General features: G+C 36.2%; 1 protein-coding gene across 1 annotated transcript in view; it reads left to right on the forward strand.

Annotated features, from left to right (window-relative positions):
* KIFAP3 (kinesin associated protein 3) overlaps positions 1-23,797 on the forward strand; it is an 81,211-nt gene that overhangs the window by 19,024 nt on the left and 38,390 nt on the right. The window contains exons 6-11 of the mRNA XM_032226678.1: positions 618-717; positions 866-990; positions 2,143-2,241; positions 6,927-7,105; positions 8,367-8,529; positions 15,786-15,886. Of these exons, the coding sequence (XP_032082569.1) occupies positions 618-717; positions 866-990; positions 2,143-2,241; positions 6,927-7,105; positions 8,367-8,529; positions 15,786-15,886 (767 nt within the window). The remainder of the gene's footprint in view (positions 1-617; positions 718-865; positions 991-2,142; positions 2,242-6,926; positions 7,106-8,366; positions 8,530-15,785; positions 15,887-23,797) is intronic.

A 23,797-nucleotide genomic window follows, 5' to 3' on the forward strand; every position in this document is an offset into this window, starting at 1 on the left:
AGTAGCAGGAAAGGCTGATTCATATTTTTATAACACAAGGTTCTCCCTCTTCCCATCGAGCACTATCCTGAGATTGATATTCATATCGACAAAAAAGCATGCATGTGGGAATCAGGGATATTTCCTGCTCTTCGGAATGCCTGGGAGAAATCAGTTGATAGAATAATAATATGGCTAGAGAGCGCAAAAGATTAACTACTTTGTTCTCCAAGGCTGGGAGATTAGTTAAATCCTTAGTGTGAAGGAGGTTGGGGCAATTACTTTTTTGGAATGAGGATAGCCACATTGTTAAATAGCAGAAGGGTTAGGAAAAAAGAAAATGGTAAGCTTGTTATCAGGGCTTGCAATTCAAAGAGGCAATAGTCAATTTCCTTGGGAGAAGTGGTGAGACTAGCTTGAGGATTGAAAGATTCGCATGCTGGTCAGTCTTGCACAATTTTTTTTTAAATTACTAGGCTTATACTGAAATGAATAGGGGTTCTTCGTACCCTTAATTCTTCAACCCTGATTGAGGCTACCCTTTGTTTGATGCGGTCATTTAGCAGAAGACGTATAATGCATTATAAATATGAACTTCATGCTATTGTTGAGACAGTACTTTGCTTCTTACATTTTAGAAACTGCATTGGGTGCTTTGGCCAGGGTTCTGCGAGAGGACTGGAAACAAAGTGTAGAACTTGCTACTAATATAATATATATATTCTTCTGCTTTTCCAGGTATGTATAGTAACATGTAATATATGTAAATCAATAGGTTCTGGAACCTTAATATTTTAAAATAGCAGTGATTATTAAGTCATGCTTGTGGATTAATATAGGATTTACTCTGGTGCCAGTACTCTGATTTTAATTCTTTTTAATGTAGCTTTTCTCAGTTTCATGGACTGATTACACACTACAAAATTGGAGCCCTTTGCATGAATATCATTGATCATGAGCTAAAGAGGCATGAGCTCTGGCAAGAGGAACTTACCAAGAAGAAGAAAGCTGATATCCTTGTGTATTGTTGTTAGTAGACTAATGGACAGGCATGAAGCCAACTTATTCTTACAACTTAGAGCAGTCTACTTCATTTTACTCAGTTGTTGTATTCATTCTGCATTCTCATTTGGTTGTTTTTCAGATTCTCCTATCGTTTAATTTTTAAATAAAATATTATAGCAATGCTTCAAGATTGAATATATGATTTATGAGAATGGTACCCTTTTGGATATCTAGAATCTACTATCAAAGAATGAATAGCATTTTAGTATTTTTTCTGTATAGGTAGAAAAATGTTTTATTTTAGTGATTATTTTAGTTTGGCAATTGCTACAAGAAATTAGCTGTGGTCTGTCACAGTCCCTTATTTCAGGTTAGTGCAGAGAACATATTGGTTATTGGTTCAACCAACATATTGGTTCAAGAGAACTAGTATAAATCAACAAAGTAGCAGCAAACCTGCTTTTTTGAATAGCTATATTTATATTGGCTGGCAATTACTGAGGCTGCTCATATGTCACAGAAAACCAAAACATCCAAATAGTTCTAGCTTATTACAAACAATACACTGATATTCATTGCTTATTCATACTTGTTTCCTTCTTGCTCACAGAAATAGCTAAGCAAGTCATGGAAACCCATTCAGTGTTTGGTTTGTGTTGTGTATGAACTGGAATTCCAGGATTGTTGATAAGGTGTTGCTTTTGATTAATAGGAAAGTAATTGAGAGTTCCTGCTTATGGACTGGTTAATTGTTCTTACAATCAGGAAAAGCCAATGGGAGTGATAGTATATTACATGTGCCAGTAGGCTTCCTGAATAAGGTGTCTTATGACAGTGTTTTTCAACCACTGTGCCGCGGCACACTAGTGTGCCGTGACATAGTGTAAAGTGTGCCGTGGGAAAATTACTTTATATATGGTCAGTATAAGGCACAGAGTTAAATTTTTTTAACATTTTCTAATGGTGGTATGCCTCGTGATTTTTTTCATGAAAAAAGTGTGCCTTTGCACAAAAAAGGTTGAAAAACACTGTCTTATGATATATGCATATGGCTTCTTGTAATTACAGTGGGACACATGCATCTCCCTATATCAAAAAGCTCTTTATAGGTTTTGCATTTCTTAAGTGTTGAGCATATCCTTATCTCTAAATATCCACTTGATGAAGATCTTGAAAATCAAACACTGAAAAAAGAATATGAAAAAACCTTTAAAAAGTACCAAGGTCTGGTGGTTAAGCAAGAACAACTACTACGAGGTACAAATTTTGATTCCCAGTTCATTTCATTTTCATTTTCATTTATTGAACATTTATAGGCCGCCCTTTTCCCTGAGGGGACTCAGGGCGGCTTACAATCACAAAGGAAAGGGGGTGAAGGACAGTGCAAAAAGAAATGTGAACAAAAATAAATTAAACAATAAAACTCAACATTCACTCAACATTCGGGAGGGGCGAAAATAGGCTTAGCCCCAGACCTGACGGGCTAGCCAGTTCTTGAGGGCTGTGCGGAAGGCCTGGACAGTGGTGAGGGTACGAATCTCCACGGGGAGATTGTTCCATAGTGTTATTCAATATGCTATAGATACTTTCTCAGCATTTAGCAGAAATTATGGGAAAGTCTGAATGATTGCATAGCTTATTCTATTTGTTAAAATTGTAGCTATTTGAATGACGTAGAACTAATTTTAGTGGGGTATATCTTTGTTTACCAAACGTTTAATAGCTGTCTATTCCCTTTAAATTTAGCACAAAGATTTAAGAATACTGTATATAGGTTAAACCAATGACACATCACCAAGGGGTGGGTTGCTGTCAGTTTTACTACCGGTTCGCAACCTGTGCGCATGTGCGCTGTTCAATGGAAATTGTCCTGCACGCATTCGCCGAACAATTTACAGTGAACTGCACACATGGTCACTAAAATCCAACATGGCAGCGACATCAGTGGCAACGAGGGAACCGGTTCGGGGGCGTGTCAGGCCTGGGTTGCTGCCAGTTCTGCGACCCAGGCCTGTATTCCACTACTGGTTTGGCCGAACAGGGCCAAAGCAGCAGCAATCCACCTCTGGCCTCAGCTAATGACTATCGAAGTATGTTTATATAAGGCATGTTCACTGCCTTGGGTTATATATGGAATTAATAATTTCACATTGTTGTGTGTATACTAATAGTGGAGAAGCAAATTCTATAATGGGTGTCAAACTTGCAGCCAGAGCCTGGATGCGTCATGCACTGGCCACGCCATCCTCTGTTTAGTGAAGGGGAAAAAAGTCATGATACGTCACATGATGACAACGTGACACTGCGAGTTTGATACCCCTGTTGTAGAAGCTGTTTAAAAACTGATAATGTAGTATTGTAAATAAAAATATATTGAGCAGAAAAAGAGTTTCTGAGAATTTAATGTTAGATTTGAATGCTCATTAGATGAAAACACCGCACAAGTAAGTACTTTAATTCCTCCTGAAGGTCAGTGCCATTAAATAGCGTGCCAGAAAAATTCCAAGAGAGAAAAGGAGACAGACAGAGATCACCTCAGACACTATTCTTTCCTTTCCTCTGCATATACAATACAATACAGTACAGTACAGTACAGTACAATACAATACAATACAGTACAGTACAATAGCAGAGTTGGAAGGGACCTTGGAGGTCTTCTAGTCCAACCCCCTGCCTAGGCAGGAAACCGTTCCAGACAAATGACTATCCAACATCTTCTTAAAGGCTTCCAGTGTTGGGGCATTCACAACTTCTGGAGGCAAGTTGTTCCACTGATTAATTGTTCTAACTATCAGGAAATTTCTCCTCAGTTCTAAGTTGCTTCTCTCCTTGATTAGTTTCCACCCATTGCTTCTTGTTCTATCCTCAGGTGCCTTGGAGAATAGTTTGACTCCCTCTTCTTTGTGGCAACCCCTAAGATATTGGAACACTGCTAGCATGTCTCCCCTAGTCCTTCTTTTCATTAAACTAGACATACTCAGTTCCTGCAACCGTTCTTAGTATATTTTAGTTTCTAGTCCCCTAATCATTTTTGTTGCTCTTTCTGCACTCTTTCTAGAGTCTCCACATCTTTTCTACATCGTGGTGATCAAAACTGAATGCAGTATTCCATTCCAAGGCGTTATAAAGTGGTATTCCATTCCAAGGCATTATAAAGTGGTATTAACACTTCACATGATCTTGATTCTATCCCTCTGTTTATGCAGCTTAGCACTGTTTTGGCTTTTTGGCAGCTGCTGCACACTGTTGGCTCATATTTAAATGGTTGTCCACTAGGATTCCAAGATCCCTCTCACAGTTACTACTATTGAGCAAGATACCACCTATACTGTACCTGTGCATTTTGTTTTTCTTGCCTAAATGTAGACCCTTACTTTTTTCACCATTGACTTTAATTTTGCTAGATAGTGCCCAATGTTCAAGTTTGTCAAGATCCTTTTATATCTTAAGCCTGTCTTCTGGAGTGTTGGCTATTCCTGCGAGCTTGATGTCATCTGCAAATTTGATGAGTTCCCCATTTATTCCCTCATCCAAATCATTGATGAAGATTTTGAAGAGTACCACACAAACATCTATGTTACATGCACTGATAACCCTATGAATTTTAGATTGCTTGGCACAGAAATGTTCTGTATCAATTAATTCTCTGTCCCTGCTGTTCAGTTTAAATGTTTATCTAGAAAATCTGTGAATTTAATGCCAAGTAACTAAATCCCTTTCTTGGATAGGTGCAAACCATCTCTTTTGTACAGTTTTTCATTGGACCAGCTGCAGGCATCATGACTAATAAAATCAAAGCCTTCCCTTTTACACCACTCCTTTAGCCCCACATTAAACTCTGCTACATGCTGGCCCTTCCCTTTTTGTTCCTTATATACTGGTAAAACCTCTGAAAAGATAAGCCTACAATCTACACTACTAAGTTCATACCCCAAGCTCTGGAAATCATTCTTCACGGAAAGTACATCTTTTTGGGAGAGATCATTTTTGCCAAGATGTATAATAGCATCAACGTCACAGTCCTTACTTGCATTCTTGACTATCTTAAGAATATGCCTCTTGTCTCTGCTGGCAATGGCACTTGGCAGACACCTGACCTCTTTTAAAACCTCCATATCCTTTCCTAAATTTACATCCCTTACGATTGAATCACCAACCAGAAGGTGACTTCTCTTTTTGGATACCTTGATCTTCTTGTGCGACTGATGTCTGTTACCTGATTCACCCTTTCGCCTTTCCGAAGTAAGTTCTTCATTTTGGACCACGATCCCCTGCTTATTTGAGTCATCATTATCACAACTACCTTGACTTGTCACTTTAGTGTCCCCATTAAGGTCAGCAAGGGCGCTATATCTGTTATGCTGGGACACAGCAAAAGCTTTGCGTTTATGGTTCACAGCTCTCACCCTGCCAGATCCCATGGTTGTCCAAACTGCTCTTCTCTTGCGGGATCTTTGCGGTAGTGGGGGCTGGTAGCGTGGCATCTCCATAGTGTGGAATGGCCAAATTGGGCACCTAATTTCTGCTTGGAGAGCACAGATTAGAGATTCTAGATAGGTAATCTGTCTATGTAGACTAGTAATTTGTTTACAAAGGGGACAGTATCCAAATTTGAAAAGAGTACTGCAAAAGACAGGTGCAAAACAGCTATTAAATTGAACTAAGCCAGTCATTTTGAAATAAAACAAAATTGCAATCTCAAGCGCACTAATCCAGAATGTATTTTTGCTATTTTGGTTTATAGATATATGATTTGCATGCCATTAGGCGCGCAGACTACTACCTAGTCCTCTTTGTCTCTCTGACTCCCCCCTTGTAGCTAGCAGCTCCAATCACCAGCCTCAGGGAAGTTCATATACCCATCCTCTATATGTATCCTGATGTTTCTTCTTATATGTCTTACAAATTTTTGTATTTTGAAAGTCAGGAAGTATTGCAGTAACTCTGGAATGGGAAGAATATGATCCCCAGTATTTATTAATTAAAGTAGAATTTATAAGTATGTAATCTGATTGTAATTTAAAAGTGCAGCTAATTAATTTGAGTTATTTCTGCTCAAAATACAAATGAAATAAAATGTTTGGAAATATTAATATGTATTAATTTCTATTATTTTAATGAAGAACATATGTTTAAGAGAAGTAAAGTCACTTAAATCTTTTATTGGTTTAATCGCTAACAATTATGATTACGTTTTGAACAACCAAAAGGCATTGCATTGTAGTGGATAAAGAGGATGGCCTTGCTCAGAAGAAAGTTATGCTACCAAAGGAACAATCAGATAAAGGAAACATGACCAAGAAAAAATTGTGAAAATGTCTCAGGGAGCCCTCTGCCCCCTCCCCTCCCCAATTTTAGTGAAGATAAAAGAGGGGGAAATGTAGCACATTCAGACTTTCAACATTTTATTACAGCTGTTCTAATTAAAAAAATAGTTTAGTTCTTCACTGGATCTGTTTCTTGGTCTGGTCTACTTAATAGGGCCGACATGTATAAAATTGGTTTTTGAAAAGCTTTGAAGAAAGAAAAAGCACGCATTTGAGATAGACAATGCAGATGTGTTGATTTATCTTTTGAGTTTAATTAAGTTCAGTATGTTATACACAGTATATAGTACATGTACAAAAGAGTTGGTATTAATGGATATAATAAGAGGAAGACCTCATATTAAAATATGGGATAATCCATATTAATTTATATTATGATAATTAGAGTTTATTTTAGGAAGAGTATACATGTTCTCCAATAAACTTACATTTTGCTGAAACAGGCTAGTTAGTAAAACCAGTATATTCTTTTTTAGCAATTATTTTCTGTTTAACTTTGTACAGGAGATATTTGTGTTGGCCCAGATGCTTAAATAATTCATGAATTTAAAAGTGTCCAGAGAATACTCATACTCTTTCAATTGTGTGTTTTGTTTTTGTCTGCTGATGATTCAGTTGCTCTTTATTTGCTGCTAAATCTTGCTGAGGACACACGGACTGAACTGAAGATGAGGAACAAGAATATTGTCCATATGTTGGTGAAAGCTCTTGACCGAGATAACTTTGAACTGTTAATACTGGTTGTGTCATTTCTGAAGAAACTCAGCATCTTTATGGAAAACAAAAATGATATGGTATAATTTTATAGTTTTCTATTGAAATTAGAAATCAGACATTTTGTTGCTTTATTTGTTTCCGAGGGGAAAAGTCAGATAGTTGTTTAAAAAGACAGAACATCCTTACTATGCAGAAGAATCTCAAATTCATTAAGTGGAGCAAATGAATTGAAATTTCAGGTTTCTTTCCTAAAAAGACACAATTACTTGTAGGAAAATTATATCATAATGTATTGGAATAGAATAGATTGTTCAACTGGTATAATGGTCTCAGATATTCAGATGATAAAATCCTGTATACCACATTTTTCAGACTATAAGACACACTGGACTATAAGACACCTAAATTTACAGGAGGAAAACAAGAAAGAAAAAGTTTTTGGCCTCCGTGTGTTGCATTTTTGGTCTCCCTGGCCCCCAGCACTCTGCAGTGCTCCACACGTCCCGTTTTTAGCCTGCAGAGTGCTTCTGGGGGCCGGAAGGGCAAAAACGTGATGCACAAAGGGCTTGGGAGTCCAAAAATGGGCCTGTTTTTGGCAAAAACGGAACATGTAGAGCACTGCAGTGTGCTCCTGGGGGCCGGGAAGGGCAAAAATGAGACACATGGAGGGTTTAGGAGGCCAAAAACGCCTGTATTCAGTCTATAAGACCTAAAATTTTCATTCACTTTAAGAGGGGAGAAAGGTGTGTCTTATACTCTGAAAAATATATTAAATTATTTTAGATTAGTTATTGTAGTAAGTGTGGAATTATGTCTAAAATTTTATTGAGTAAATTTGTATACAACTAAATGAAAAGATGAGATATTTAATTTAGCTTTTAATCATGATCAAATGTGTCTTCTGAATTGATAGTGGTTATAGGTATTTGGCAATACCACTTTTAAAACAAAATGCAATTTTAAAAGTAATTTCAAATGATACATTTTTGAACATGATATACTTAAATTGAAGCAACATATTACTAATAATACCTTGTTCCCTAAAGGAGATAAACAGTATCTCAGAATGGAAATTGAATGGAAAATGGAAAAAATTGAAAATGTAACTATTTCAACTTAATATACTAACATGTATTGAGGCTAGTTAAATTATCTGTACTTGATGAGTAAAGAAAATCTATAAATAATTCATGAGAAATTCCAACAAGCCTTTTTAATATAATTATTGGTACATAATGAAGAGATATTTGTCTATCAATCCATTTTTTTTCTTCAGTTTGTGTTAAATGTTAGCAATATTTCAAAAAGTCTTTGTGTTTTTCCATACTTCTCCCATAGGTTGAAATGGATATAATTGACAAACTAGTGAAAATGATACCATGTGAACATGAAGATCTTCTGAATATTACGCTTAGACTTTTACTGAATCTTTCCTTTGATACAGGCTTGAGAAATAAGATGGTGCAAGTTGGACTTCTTCCAAAACTCACTGCATTGTTAGGTAGATTTTATTCTTTTCTCACTATGAAACTTACCATTGGTCCTAATAATCATGTTCCATTGTTTATTAGAATTTTATGAATTATATTTTTCTATTGATTAGCATATTAACATGTTAGTTTTAAATGCCTGAATATCTTTGGTTATGTTGTCATAACATTCCTGACATATTCTCATAAGTATTCTACAAGTATCAAAATATTTCAGTAAATTCAATAATATTTTTATCTGTAAAATCTGTTGATTTTATTATGATTTATTTTAGAGCCAGTTTGGTGTAGTGGTTAAGGTGCTGGCCTGGAAACCAGGAGGCTGTTCTAGTGCCATCTTAGGCATTAAAGCTCTCCAAATGACTTCGTTTGTCATTCTCTCCTACCCCAACCCACCTCACAGGGTTGTTGCTGGGGAGAAAAAGGGAGAGAGGCAGGAATATTAGATATGTTTACTGCCTTGAGTTACTTATAAAATAATAAGATGGAAGAAAAATCTAATAAAAAAATACATTTTCTGCAAGCCATCATCATCTTACACAAGTCATTGAGAAAAACAGATAGTAGATCAAGCCCTACATTTATTTATTATGCATCAATATAAATACAGATGCTGCCCTTGATGCCAGTCTGCTTTGCATCTCAGTTGAATTTTTTGAATCAACTGAGTGAGAAACTGGCATGCCATAAAGCAACAGCCTTTACCACCCCATTTCTTTGCTGAAATGAATCTGGGCCCTACAAGTATCAAATACATAAAATTAAAATAAAATTAGGTCATTACAATCCATTGTTTTGTTTGGAAGCATTCATGCCTGCTTAGAGAACGGAAAGGAAAGATGTTAGAGTGGTAGAGCATTCTGAGAGCTAGAAGGGTGCTGGAATTCGCTTTATCTTTCAGAATAATTATTGTATAATTTTATATATACATCAAAGTTATTAGTGATGTTTCACCAATGAAGCCAATAGGAAGCAGTCTTTTCCATGACATCATTTTGATACAGCACTTGTCCACAGCACTTCTCAAAATTACAAAAGTATTAGCTAAAAAATTTCTTCTCTCTGAAGTAATATTAAGTATTTCTGAATGACACTGAAATTATACAATATCTGTGTCTCATTTAATAAGGCTAAAAGAAATATACACCTTATCTAGAAAGTTGCTGGACCTCAGTATGGTTGATTTAACAATAGATTATAGCAATCAATCTCTCCAGCAATAACTTCTGATTTCATTTTCCCAGACCTAAATTATGACCGAACTAATAAGATGATCTCTTTATCTCATCTAGCAGGTTTCTAATACATTCAGATTGGATTCTCCAAACTGGACTAATTTGACATAATTTCAGAAAGATGTTCTAAGAAGAATAACACAAACTCTACAAACAAAGAATCTTGGTGCCCAATTTCCAATATCAAAGTATTACAAATTCAGAAAATAATGAGGTGAAAATAAGCAGGTTATTACTATAAAATCTGATCTCGCCCACCACCCTGCAGAACCAAGCAAAATAAAACAGAATTTTAAACAGTCAAATGAATTAACAATTAGAACCCTTCTATGTAACAGGAACAATGTAAGTAATGGGTATTCTGGTATTGCAGAACAACCTAATGGAAGTAACTGGTATATACTTCCCAGTTGTGCTATAATCTTGACTCTTATATTTTTATAGTGATTCTTCAGATTTTAAAACAGTGACCAAGAAAATACATGCTATGTATTCCTCAGAACATTCTAATCTCCACAAGTTCTTAAAGGTGCTACTTAAAAACATAAAATTTTACTAGAGAGTAAATGATTTTTTGAAATCAGGGCTCTAAATAATTATTTCTGATAATCAGCTCAAAATTTCACATTTTTTTTGTCATTGACATTTTTAAATTGGAACACTCTGACCCTTACTGTAAATTATTTTTATCTTTTCTCCATGTTATCAGTATCATTTTTTCATTCTCCTTAATCAAGAGACCTGCTAGGTTAATGTATTATATGTTTTGTTTTGTGTTCTTCCTCTGTCTCAGGTATGGCACCTTATTAACACTGTTATTTTTATGAATGGTCCTTTCAAAAGCTATTTTTAAAAAACTTTGTCCTTTTCATATTGAGTTTAAAACTATATATTAAGCAAGCAGTCTACACATATGTATGAGAAAGGAGTTACTTATTAAAAGCAGCAGTGTTTTTCTAATTAAGTCTAATTTATCCTATAAAGAAACATGCATTTCCCAAACCAATTAAGTGAGCAAACAATAAAAGTTAGATGCAGCAGAACATAACAGAAAGCATATGTCCTGCCTTAAGAGTTCAGCAATATCTTATCAAGATTGCTTGAAGTTACTCATAGCAGTAAAATGTTATGTTTCCTCTTGTTTTTCCAATTAAATGGAAAAACCTTCATTCTTACAGCAGTTCTGCTACAGCTGGTTTCAATATTTTGTGTGTGAATGTTGCCTGAGGTGTCTATTTCTTCCTAGCAGTAATTGGTTGTAACATATGAAGAATAAAAAAAAAATCCCTCTGCAGACAATGGTAACTATTCAAGAGATTTATTTTGGAGGTGGATTTTGTGCTACTATGTGCAACATTTATGTCAGCTCTCCCCCTCCATGTTTGTTTGTTTGTTTGTTTGTTTATCAAGCATATATAGCTGCTCATTTCACTGATAGCAATACAATAAAATAAACACTTAAAACAAAACCTTAATTACTATTAAAACAATTAAAATATAAATAAGTTCACAGGAGAGTGCTTTGCCCCATTTTTAAAAATTTATTAGATTGTTATCCCATTTTTATTACTTCAAAAGTAACTCAAGACATTATATTTCCTCCTATTTTCTCCACAACAAGCACTCTGTGAGTTGGGTTGTGCTGAGAGAGAACAATTGGCCCAAGGTCACCCAACTCACTTTCTTGCTTAAGGCAGGACTTAAGTCTCACAGTCTCCTGGTTTTGAGTCCAGCTTCTTAACTACTACACCAAACTGGCTCTTCTCTTGGATATTTTGACATCTCTAGTGACTTTCCTTGCAATGTCTAAATAAATTGTTTTTCAAAGTATTAAATAATTTATTCGAAGACAAGTACAGCAAAGTCTTTTATCTCCAAAACATGAATAGTACATAGTTAATACTTTTTTCAGTTATGCACATTTAAAGAAATCTAACTTGTGAGGTACCTGCCACAAAAATTAATGTACCGTATTTTTCAGAGTATAAGATGCACCGGAGTGTAAGACGCACCAAAATTTTGAAGAGGCAAATTTTTTTTAAAAAAGTTTTTGCACTTTGCAAACCTCCCAAAGACAGCCCATTTTTCGCAAAAACAGGACCGTTTTTTAAAAAAAAGACATGAATAGCCTTTAGGAGGCTTATAGAGTGCTCCTGGGGGGGGGGTGGAGGTGGGGGCCAAAAATGAGCAAAGAATGGCTTATTTCTCATGAAAACGGGCCCATTTTTTTGTCCAAAAAAGGGGCATGGATAGCCTTTAGGAGGCTTATAGAGTGCTCGGGGTTTGGGGGGCAAAATTGAGCAAAAATGGCCTGGTTTTTGTTAATTTCGGCCCTCCCCAGCCCCCAGGAGCACTCTGAAAGCCTCCTAAAAGCTATGCACAACCATTTTGGTGAAGGGGCGGGGTTTCGGGAGGCAAAAATTGCTGTATTCAGTGTACAAGACGAACCCAGATTTTCAGCCTCTTTTTTGAGGCAAAAAGATGCGTCCGATACTCCAAAAAATACAGTATGTTTCTAAGGAAATTATATTTTTGAATTCAGTATCTTAATGAATGACAGTGGTGTGGGTTTTTTTTCCTTTAAGCAACCAGAGTGATGCAGAATTGTAGATGCATTAAACTTTTGGTAGACTCTGCGAATTTTATTTTTCTCCTGTATGGTGCTTGGAGAGTCCAAGCATGGGTTAACTTCTATCTATCTGCCCAGAGACTGAATTCTTTGGCCACGCCTCCTGCTCTCTACTGAGTCTAGTTTTCCAACTCAGTGTAGCCCAGCAAGGACATATCCAAAGAATCTCCAGCAGTCTCTGAACAGATTAGTTTGGACTCTCCAATTTTTATTTTTATTTTATTGTAGTTGATTTCCTCTTCACATTTACCATAGTTTGTCATTTGGGAACAGGCTCCGTCGGAGGTGAATGTTTTTTCGTGTGTGCCATGCGCAGCTTTTGGATTTTTAATGCCAACTTTGGGTGAAAGTAGAAAGTAGTTGACAATATTCAGCAGGCATTTCACATATGACAGTAATTTGTTCCATTCATGTAGCTACCCAACTCACATAATGAAATGAAAAATACAAAAGCAATAAAAATAATTAAAAGCATAAGAAACCCACTAAAAACTATTAAACCAATCAGCAGGAGACTTAAACCAAATTCTCCAACTTAGGTACTTCTGGAAGTAGGCAACTTCCAGAATTGCTTAACTAGCATAGTTAACCCCCAATTCCCTAAGAGGTAGGGAATTGACACTGAGTTTGGGGAAGGCTGATTTAAACCATTGTGTTTAGAAATCATAGTACTTGGAGTCACGCATAACACCAAGTGAAAACCAAACTATTGTGGCTTAATATAATGTGTGTGCACATGTGTCAATCCAGTTATTGTCTATTTGGAATGGTTGAAGTTGGCAAGAGAAAGCATTTCATATACCAAGAAACAACTCCTAAATTTCTCTCTTAACACATTTTGACTCTTCAGAAGCATACATTTCTTGCATCTACGTATGAGTTTTCAGTCTCTGCAATGCATTCTCTAGGTCAGATGCTTCAAATTGCCTTTGAAGGTTGACAAGTCCCAAGTTAGAAAATCTAGCCTTAAAATTATAGGAATGGTGTCCTAATGAGCAGAATAAAATAGTTCTGCTCCACAACTGATATTTTGTGGCTTATTGTTCAAAAGCTTAAAATAATTTTAAACTTGAGATCTAAGATATGTATAGTTGGAACTTTAAATTTGTTGAAAATGTGGTGTGAAAATGGCCCAAGGGACAACATTTTTCCACTCCAGATGAACTGTTCCAGATGAACACAGCTGCAAATTGAAACAGTATTATTTCTATAAATCACTGAGTACATTTTATAATGGCAGTATCTTACATAGAATAGTCAGTTATGACTGCTAATGACTGATGTTTTGAGGATTAATTGACCTCATCTGGGAATGAACAAATATTTCAGAATTGTATTATGAATGCAAAGACAATTGAATGAAATTCACACAATATTTATTAATGAGCTCATTATTCAGATTTATTGCTATACAGGTAGTCTTCAACTTATGATCACAATTAAGGCTTTTGTGCTAAGCTGTTAAATAGGATATGGTAAATTTTTAGGTTTTTTTTCTTTTTTGAAGTACATTTTTATATCTAGAAAAGAAATAAAATCATTTATCAAACACGAGAATCAGGTAGTTCAGTAAGGCTGAACAACATAGGAATAACAGCTCAAGAAACATTTTTTGTTAAAATATTGAGAATCTCATGAAGGTAAAGTGAGTATTCTAGAAACTTTCCTTGCTTGATTTTCAAAAGTATTTTCATTATCTGAAGATTGAGGACAAATGTTTCTGAATAAGTACAGTACATTGTAGGATCATATGAAAAATTATCTTCATCCAAAATTGGACATTTATTGGAAAGAATGTTTATGTTCTATATACTTTGCTTAGAAAGATAAAATTTTATAGAATTTTTCCATAATGTAATAAGATTTTGTAAAGTACTTTTCATTCACATTTATGCCAGTCCAAAACATTTAACTGAATTGTGCCTAAAGTATTTCTATGGTCTGCACAAATAATTTTATTTTTCTACTTCACTCTGTATACAACTCTTTATCAATCCTTTCAAATCTTGGGGAAGCAGGAAATCCTAAGAAAAAGGGAAATAATTGATAATTTACAGCACCAAAATCCTTGCAACATTTAGCCTACTCTAAAGATAAAATACCTATGAGGAAAGTAAGCCACAAGTATAGACTTGTGGATAAATTGAGAATTTTAGGCCCCCCCAAATTGGATTTGGTTTATGTGCAAGTATACAGTAGCACTTTTAAAAGTGCCCTCATATTCTCATGGAGAAACCCATCTGTGGATAAGCTGATCCTTCAATATGGTGAAAATATTATGAGAAATGCATTACCTGTGGATAAATCAATTGTGTAAATTAAAACTTATGAAAGTTTCAAGGGTTATATATGGTTGGTGCAGTTTTCATGATACTGGGATGAAAAATTCAAGATTAACTTACTATGGTTGCCTTATTTGTGAGTATAAAGGATAATATCTGCAGCATATAATAGCAAAACAAAATTCTCTCTAAACTGGTTCCCTTGATTTTTTTCTTCTTAGTATGAGATTTCCTTGAAAATCTTTTACTTAAAAAAAGTCATAATAATTAAAAATAAAATTGTTCCTTCTATAAGCTTTGAAAAGAATTTCTAAATGTGGCTAAATGTAAATATAAGTAAATATGTATGTATGTATGTATGTATGTATGTATGTATATATATTTAGTGTCACAACCCCTGGTATGCCCCAATTATGGGAGGAAGCTAACTGCTTCCATTATCTGTCAATTGGCTCGTCACAAGAGTCCATCACGACAGAAACCCAATATTTTTACTGTTGTCTTTGTTATATTTGTGTTATATTTGTGCAGGTTCGAATCCCAGTAAGGGTATGGCTAGCTGATGAGAGCTAAATAGCTTGAAATAGATCTATACTAGTCTCCCTTTATTCATTTATTTATCAGCACAAATATAACATTATATATAGAGGATGTGTCGCCAGCTCGATGTCACTTGTGTCGGGGGTGGCCCGAGTGCTCTGCCAGCGGAAACAGGTTCCTGAGCTCCATTTTTGGCTGCGACGGTCTCCTGCCAGTGAAAATGGAACTGGCAGAGGCAACATGGGCTGGTCCATTGCTGTTTCAAGTCTAAGCCCACTGCAAATCGCATCTGACCCACGGGCCTTGAGTTTGACACCCCTGCTGTAATCTCTTGTATCAGGGTGGAGTCGGGACAACTGAATGGAGTGTTTACTGGCATCCCTGGATGCCCTTCCTGTCGCCAGTGAAGAGTTTGCAACTGATATTTTTTCATGGTGCCCACAGAGAGAAATATCTGCCGCTACTTAGGTTTGAACTCACTTTCTAATTGTAAGGCGAGAGCTGCACCTCTAGGCCATTGCACCACTCAGTAATTCATGTAAATGCTCATTGTTAAATGTTTTACTTTCCTTCTCCCCCAGGAAATGAAAATTATAAACAAGTGGCTATGTGTATTCTCTATCATATAAGCATGGATGATCGTTTTAAATCAATGTTTGCTTATACTGACTGTATACCTCAGGTAGGTATGTTTTTTTTCTTCATACTATTTCTATCTTAAAAGTCCTTAAATTAAAGCAAGGGTCAATAACAGTGGGTCTCCAAGTAGAGTTTATGGGCAGGGTAATATGATATTAATTCTGTAGCTGGTTTTGTCCTTTCAGTTTTGTTGAACGTTCTTTAATTCTACATGCAAATGCTGAACTATTTTTTTTTTGTATATTATGGTTACACTATTTAAATTATAATGATAGCATTTAAACACATCTTTAAAAAAAAGAATTTTATAAATATCTCAGACAGGGCAACTTTTGGGGATATATTTATCCTACTTTACTGTTGAGATTTTTAAATAAGACTGAGGTCCTTGTAATTTTATATTTCCATTCATTTTTCAAGAACGACACTAGATTGTATTGATATATTCAGTAACTTAATATTCTTAATTTGATTCATTCAAAATATTTCTTTTGTTGGTAATTCTGCTTAGTTGATAGTTTTCTGTTCCAGTTATATCTCAATGTTTAGTACACATATGTACTACATGAATCTAATTATTGCACAAATTAACCTTTGTTTAGTATTTTTGGAGTCCAGTCATTTAGAAATATTACTTCATTTTAAACAGTGCTATTTAGGTTGAATCATGTCCACAGTATTTACTTCATATTCTGTAATGAAATTTTGATACATAAATGTGGAAATCTCCCACCACAAATTTTGACTGTGAAATATATTTTTAATACAATATTGTTATTAATTTGTGATATTATTATTGGGTTATATTGCTTGTTATAAAGATCTTAGCATTCAGATTTCTTACTGTGAACTCTGAAACTTTCAAGAGATGTTGATGTTTGCTTTTTCAAGCACCTATAATTCAACATTTCAGCAATAAAATGTATTTTTATACACACACAGACACAAACACTCACTCACTTGCTTACCTCTCTCACACACACATCCATACACAGAGAGAGATTGCAGCATCATAAATGTTGATTTAGAAAAAAAAGTCCTGCTGAGTTTAATGAAGCATACTTTCCTGTAAAGTGTACATAAGATAGTAATCTCATATTCCTAGCATCTGTTTTGATTCAACCCTGAAAATAATATAATTAATACTAGACAACCTGTGACCCATTGGATCATCCTTTCATATATATTTGTGTGTGCAGAGGGGACTAGCAAAGATTGTATGGATATGGGAGACTTACCCCAGCAACTTAGAACCTTCCCTACAAGGTTCCCAGGAGGAAATTGCAAGTCAAAACTCAGTGCTGTGCTTCTACTGTCAGCCGCAATCACGTGTTCCCCATTGGCTTTCTTCCTGCAGGCCTCCCCATTGACTTGTGGGAAGGCATCAGGGACTGTTATAAATGAGGATCACATCACTGTATGAGCACTGTGGTGTTGAAATGGCAAAAACTTTCCAAAATTTCATTCTCATGGAAGTGATGTGTCCTGGCATTCTGTAAGTTAGTTCATTTGAGGTACCATGCGTGAAAATATTGCCCCATGATGCACTGTTTCACCCAGTTAAAGGTTACAGACATGGACATTTTAGTAATTCATAGAGTCAATTATATTACTATAGTGTTGTATTTCACAATTGTTTCAATATTTCTTTCCAAATGTCAACAAATTTGCAGCTTTGAACTTAATCTAATAACATTTTGTATTAATTGGATGGAATTGTCCCTTCATTTATAACCCATACAATTTATGTGTTTGGGCAGCATACAAGTTAAAAACGGTTCCACCACAAAACCGCGATAGGCTAAAGCGCGCTCGACGAAAGCGTGTACGTGACGTCATCACAGCGCGATGAAAACAGCACGCTGTGAGTGGTAAACTTAAAATTAACGCGTAAATCTAAACCTAACCCCCCCAAACCTAACCCTAAACCTAACCCTTAACCTAACCCTAAACCTAAACCTAAACCTAACCCTTAACCTAACGCTAAACCTAACGCTAACCCTTAACCTAACCCTAAACCTAACCCTAACGCTTAACGTAACCCTAAACCTAACCCTAACCCTTAACCTAAACCTAAACCTAACCCTTACCTTTATGTGAATCGGCTTGCTTTAATTTTATTTTAATTTTAATTTAATTTATTTTTAATTTTATTTGTCGCGCTGCTGATGACGTCAGGTACGCGCTTTAATCGGGCGCGCTTTAGTGGACCGCGGTTTTGACGGGTCACGGTTAAAAACACACCAGCATAATAAATATACAATGAAAACAAAAGCAGGGGGACTAATACACTTAACAGAATACAATTGCCACCAAGGCATACCCTTCCTGATCCAACACCCAGGGGAGGGGAATCAAACTCATGTTGTCACAGCAGCATCACATGATGTATCGTGACTTTTTCCCCTTTTGCTAAACCAAGCGTGGTTGTGACCAGTGCGTGACACATCTGGCCCATGGGCCAGGAATTTGACAGTCCTGTCTTAGAGGAACAGCTAGATTTCAAGAACTATTTAAAGGACAGCAAGTTTGAGGCAACTTGAATCTTTGCTGGGATACTATTCCAAAGCACAGGTGTTATCTAGGTCCCATTAGAAGATATTGTTATGAAGATAGGACCTGGAGTATGGCTACTCTGTCTGATTTTTTCAAATAGGAATAAACAATGAGAGAAAGGCAATAAGGCACTATACCATTAAGGAGTGCATAGGTTACAACTAGCACATTGAATTTCACTGAACGTTACCGGTAACCAGTGCAGCTCATACAGCAGAAGTGGGTCCATAATTTCTTATGACACCGCATTTGGGACCAGCTGCAGCTTCTGAGTAGTTTTCAAAAGCAGATCCATGAAGAATGCATTGCAGTAATCTACAGGCTAAGCGACTAAGATATAAGTGAAAACAACCTCAATCTAAGAAAGGGCACAGTTGGTGCACCAGATTAATCTGGGGAATATCATTTCATAGCGGTTCCACCACAAATCCGCGCTCGACTAAACCGCGTCCGACTAAACCGCGTAGCTGACGTCATCAACAGGGCGACAACAGCGTGGAGAGAGAAGCACGGTGTAAACCCTAAACCTAAAATTAACCCCTAAACCTAAACCTAACCCCCCTAAACCTAATCCTAAACCTAACCCTAACCCTAAACCTAACCCTTAACCTAACCCTAAACCTAATCCTAACCCTTAACGTAACCCTAACCCTTAACCTAACCCTAAACCTAACCCTAACCCTTAACCTAACCCTAAACCTAACCCTAAACCTAACCCTTACCTTAAGTTGAATCGGCTTGCTTTCAAAGCGCTATTTAAAGCGCCCTTCTTTCTCCACGCTGGCTGTTGTTGCCCTGTTGATGACATCAGCGACGCGGTTTAATTGGGCGCGGCTTAGTCGAGCACGGTTTTGACGGGTCACGTTCATAGCTGCTTTCTGTACTTTGAGCAGTTGTTGTAAGTCCTGAAAGACCCAGAAATTGGGCAGCAATCCTGTATGGAGCAGCTCTATCCCAGTTAAAAATAATAAGTTTATTGTTAAAAGTAGGTATTAATCATGTGATAGAAAATAAATAATAGCTATTTCTGCTCAGAATGTTGAAGCTATTTCCACTCAGAATGTTGAGTTGGTCACAGGAATGGCTCTAGGCTAGCTACTGGAAACTCATCTACTGGGCAAGGCATGTGAGCACTGCCTGCGTTCCATAGTCCCAGGGACATATACAGATGATATCATCATCATCATCATCATTAAATTATATATATGTGTGTGTGTGTGTGTGTGTGTGTGTGTGTGTGTGTGTGTTATATTTGTGCTGATAAATAAAGGGAGACTAGTATAGATCTATTTCAAGCTATTTAGCTCTCATCAGCTAGCCATACCCTTACTGGGAATCGAGCCTGTGCTGTATTGCCTCTTAGGCAGATGTGTTAACCACATCTACTCGACTCCTTATCAGCCAAGCCAGGGTGAAAGGTATATATTTAAAGTATATATTTAAAGGTATATATTTAAATATTTGGGCATACCAGGGGTTGTGACTTTAATATATATATATATATATATATATATATATATATATATATATATATATATATATATATATATATATATATATATTTGTTATATTTATGCTGATAAATAAATAAAGGGAGACTAGTATAGGTCTATTTCAAGCTATTTAGCTCTCATCAGCTAGCCATACCCAAGTTTGGGAATCGAACCTGTGCTCCATTTCCTCCCAGGCAGGGAGTTAACCATTTGAGCTACAGAGAACGACTCCTTATCAGCCAGCCAGGGTGGGAGGTATATACTTAAAGTCACAACCCCTGGTATGCCCAAGTATGGGAGGAAGGTCACACTTCCACTCTCTGTCATTAGGCTCGTCACAAGAGACCATCCAGACAGAAACCCAATATTTTTTACTGTTGCCTTTTTTGTTACATTTGTTATATTTATGCTGATAAATAAATAAAGGGAGACTAGTATAGATCTATTTCAAGCTATTTAGCTCTCATCAGCTAGCCATACCCAAGTTTTTTGGGAATCGAACCTGTGCTCTATTGCCTCCCAAGCAGGGAGTTAACCATTTGAGCTACAGAGAACGACTCCTTATCAGCCAGCCAGGGTGGGAGGTATATACTTAAAGTCACAACCCCTGGTATGCCCAAGTATGGGAGGAAGGTCACACTTCCACTCTCTGTCATTAGGCTCGTCACAAGAGACCATCCAGACAGAAACCCAATATTTTTTACTGTTGCCTTTTTCTTACATTTTGTTGTTCAAATCCCAGTAAGGGTATGGCTAGCTGATGAGAGCTAAATAGCTTGAAATAGATCTATACTAGTCTCCCTTTATTTATTTATCAGCACAAAAACAACATATATATGTGTGTGTGTGTGTGTGTGTGTGTGTGTGTGTATTTAATATACTGTATATATTATGATTTAATCTGTCAAATGGTCATCCTTACAATCAGTTGTTAAAATGTTCACAATTGGATAGTTAAAATCTGGTGAAGTATCTGTTCAGCTTGTCGCTTCAAATGTTAACAATATCTGGTTTAATATAACAATAAAGTGATAAATGGAAGTGATGCTCAAAATCTAAAATCTTTGGCAAAAGAGGGTTTTCTTTTAGGTACCTGATAAACAACAGGGAGCTTCTTTGGAAGGTTATTCCATAAGCCTAGGGCTACAGCTACTAAGTCCTGGCTGTTCCGGCAGGCCTGGGGCTGTTGAAGTATCCAGCCCCACTTTAACTATGAATGGTTGTTGTATTTTAAAATGTTGTATTGTCTTACTTACCCCCTCCCTTTTTATTGTAAGCCGCCCGGAGTCCTTCGGGAGTGGGCGGCGTACAAAACCAATGAATGAATGAATGAATGAATGAATGAATGAATGAATGTGAGAAGATCTTGTCATAGTTTTCTGCCTTCACTGAGGGGGGTAGGTAGGGAAGGAGCATCTAACAAGCCTTTGAACTGTTCACAATAAGAACAGAACTGATTTTTCTGAGCCGAGGTGGCGCAGTGGTTAAATGCAGCACTGCAGGCCACTTCAGCTGACTGCAGTTCAGCAGTTCAGCAGTTCGGCTTTTCAAATCTCACCGGCTCAGGGTTGACTCAGCCTTCCATCCTTCCGAGGTGGGTAAAATGAGGACCCGGATTGGTGTTGGGGGCGATATGCTGACTCTGTAAACCGCTTAGAGAGGGCTGAAAGCCCTATGAAGCGGTATATAAGTCTAACTATTGCTATTGCTATTGCTATTTTTATTACAGACTTTAGTCTAAAATAATAAATACTCAAATTTGTTCTTTGTTGCGACAATAAAGTTTGATATCTAAGCTTTTATAGTAAATGGTTATTTAGTAAATTGAACCCATTTTTCAAACTATCTGTAGCTGTTTTTCCCCTTATAATTAAACTCATTTATTTAATTTATGGCAAGTTATCTCTAATTTGTTAAGCAAATTGGTCTGAACAGAGATCAATATGGCATCTATGCCTTAATAAATGAAGAAATAAAAGCATATGATTTGCAGTTAAATTGATCAGAAGTGTCTGTTCAGTATTGTCTATATTTACACCACGTGCCATATTTACATCACTTGCCATTTACTTTGTTCACATGTAGAGACATACATCTATAGTCCTCATTTAGTGACTTCCTTACACAGTTGCTGTTCACAATATAATAATGATGAGGAAATATCTTTACAATCATTCCTAGCATTTATGACCTTAGTAGACCAGTAAACCAAAGGAAAGCTGAAGTAAGATCATAAGGCCACCCATGGTTTTACTTACTGACTGCTTTGCGTAACAAATGAGTTGCTCCTCTTAGTTGTGGTTGTTACTTATACTTGTTTGTACCATTGCTCCCTGGAGGCATGGTTAATTGATTCTTAGACAGTGTTTAGAAATAGTCCAAAATAGATGCTTACTTTTTCCTTTTCCTTCCATATTTTTGCATAACTATCATAAAAGCAAGACTGAGACTTAGATTCTTCCCTTTCAGAAATATAAACTATAAGCTTCCAGTTTATCATAGCTTTGCGGACTGTACAGAAGTATCAAATCAACTTTTGTTGTTTAATTCTGTTTAATCCAAAGTTCTGTTTGTTTCAGGTATAGAACTTCCAGGCTCATTGGATTGTGTTGCATCACTTTAATAGTTGATGAGAATGCAATATCACTAGAAAACTTTTTCAAGCCTTATGTAGATTGATGGATGAAATTGTAGTTTTGATCCCACTATCACAAGCATTATTTAAATAGGTGCAAATATAAACCACATGTTTTGTAACAGCACATAGGTAATAGTCCTGCCAATCAAAGAGCATGGTTGTACAGTGATGTCATAGCGATATTTAATATTTTTCCACAGAATAGTAGGCAAGCTGCAGCTGACTTATTCACATGTTTTCCACTGTGCTTTTCTGTTTGGTCCCTCTTTGATCTACTTTATTTTAGCTTAATGCTGGTAAATGTCCTCAGTTGACAGCTCCTTTAGCTTTTGTCCTCGATTATCTGCTGAAGAAACCAGAGCTTTACTTCAAACATTGGAGTTAGGGAATAGCCAGTCGGAGGCATGCAGGTCTGGCATAATCATTCAAAGATGTGTGAGCTGGGGATGGAGAGAACTGGACTGAGGTGTATGAAAAGAAAGCAGTTGGGGGTTGGCCTCTGGTCACTGGTAAATAAGTGAAGTCAGGTGCCAGAGAGTCTAGACACAGTGATTCTAGTCCTCCGCTGTGGCATCTGATACTCAACATGGGACTTGTCTGATTGAAAACTACTCTCTGTTCGTTGTACCCGTTGTAACCCTTTTATTGCTCTCCTCCTAAATGAAGAAAAGATGACAATGGTTGCAGTAAAAGCAGAACAAATTTAATTTTGATATTTCCTATTTGGCAGCAATTATACTTTCCTTTGAAGCGGCATGAGTAGCAATCAAATTAAATGAAGACATAATGGGAAACATGGAACTCATACTAAAGGATTATTCTAAAAACTTTGAACTACTCTAGATAAAATTACATGACTTCTCCTCCTTCCATTTTTTTTTTTGTATAAGAACTCAGTTTAGTACTGATGGCATATTCTAAGTATTTTTGTAATAAAAAGATTCATTTTCAGTTGTAAATATGCAGAAATAGGTTTATGGCACTTTTTAAAAATGTTTTAAGTTTCTGGGTATAATGGCTTCTTGATAATGTATTAAATATTCTTTCAACTTAATGTTTTATTATTTTGATTACAGTATTAGTTACCTACTGTAGCAAGTTTAACTCTACTCTGCTTGGTTTTGTAAGCTGCCCCCCTTTTTCATCATGGGATTTTTTTTTTTTAAAAAAACACCTTTATATTATATTACTGCATGCTGGTCTCTGGCTATAATTAAGTTTCAGGTTTCATTATTCTTACAGCAGGCTCTACTAAATAATAGGACAT

This window comes from Thamnophis elegans, chromosome 11 (assembly GCF_009769535.1).
Source record: "Thamnophis elegans isolate rThaEle1 chromosome 11, rThaEle1.pri, whole genome shotgun sequence".
In the NCBI taxonomy this organism is placed as follows: Eukaryota; Metazoa; Chordata; class Lepidosauria; order Squamata; family Colubridae; genus Thamnophis; species Thamnophis elegans.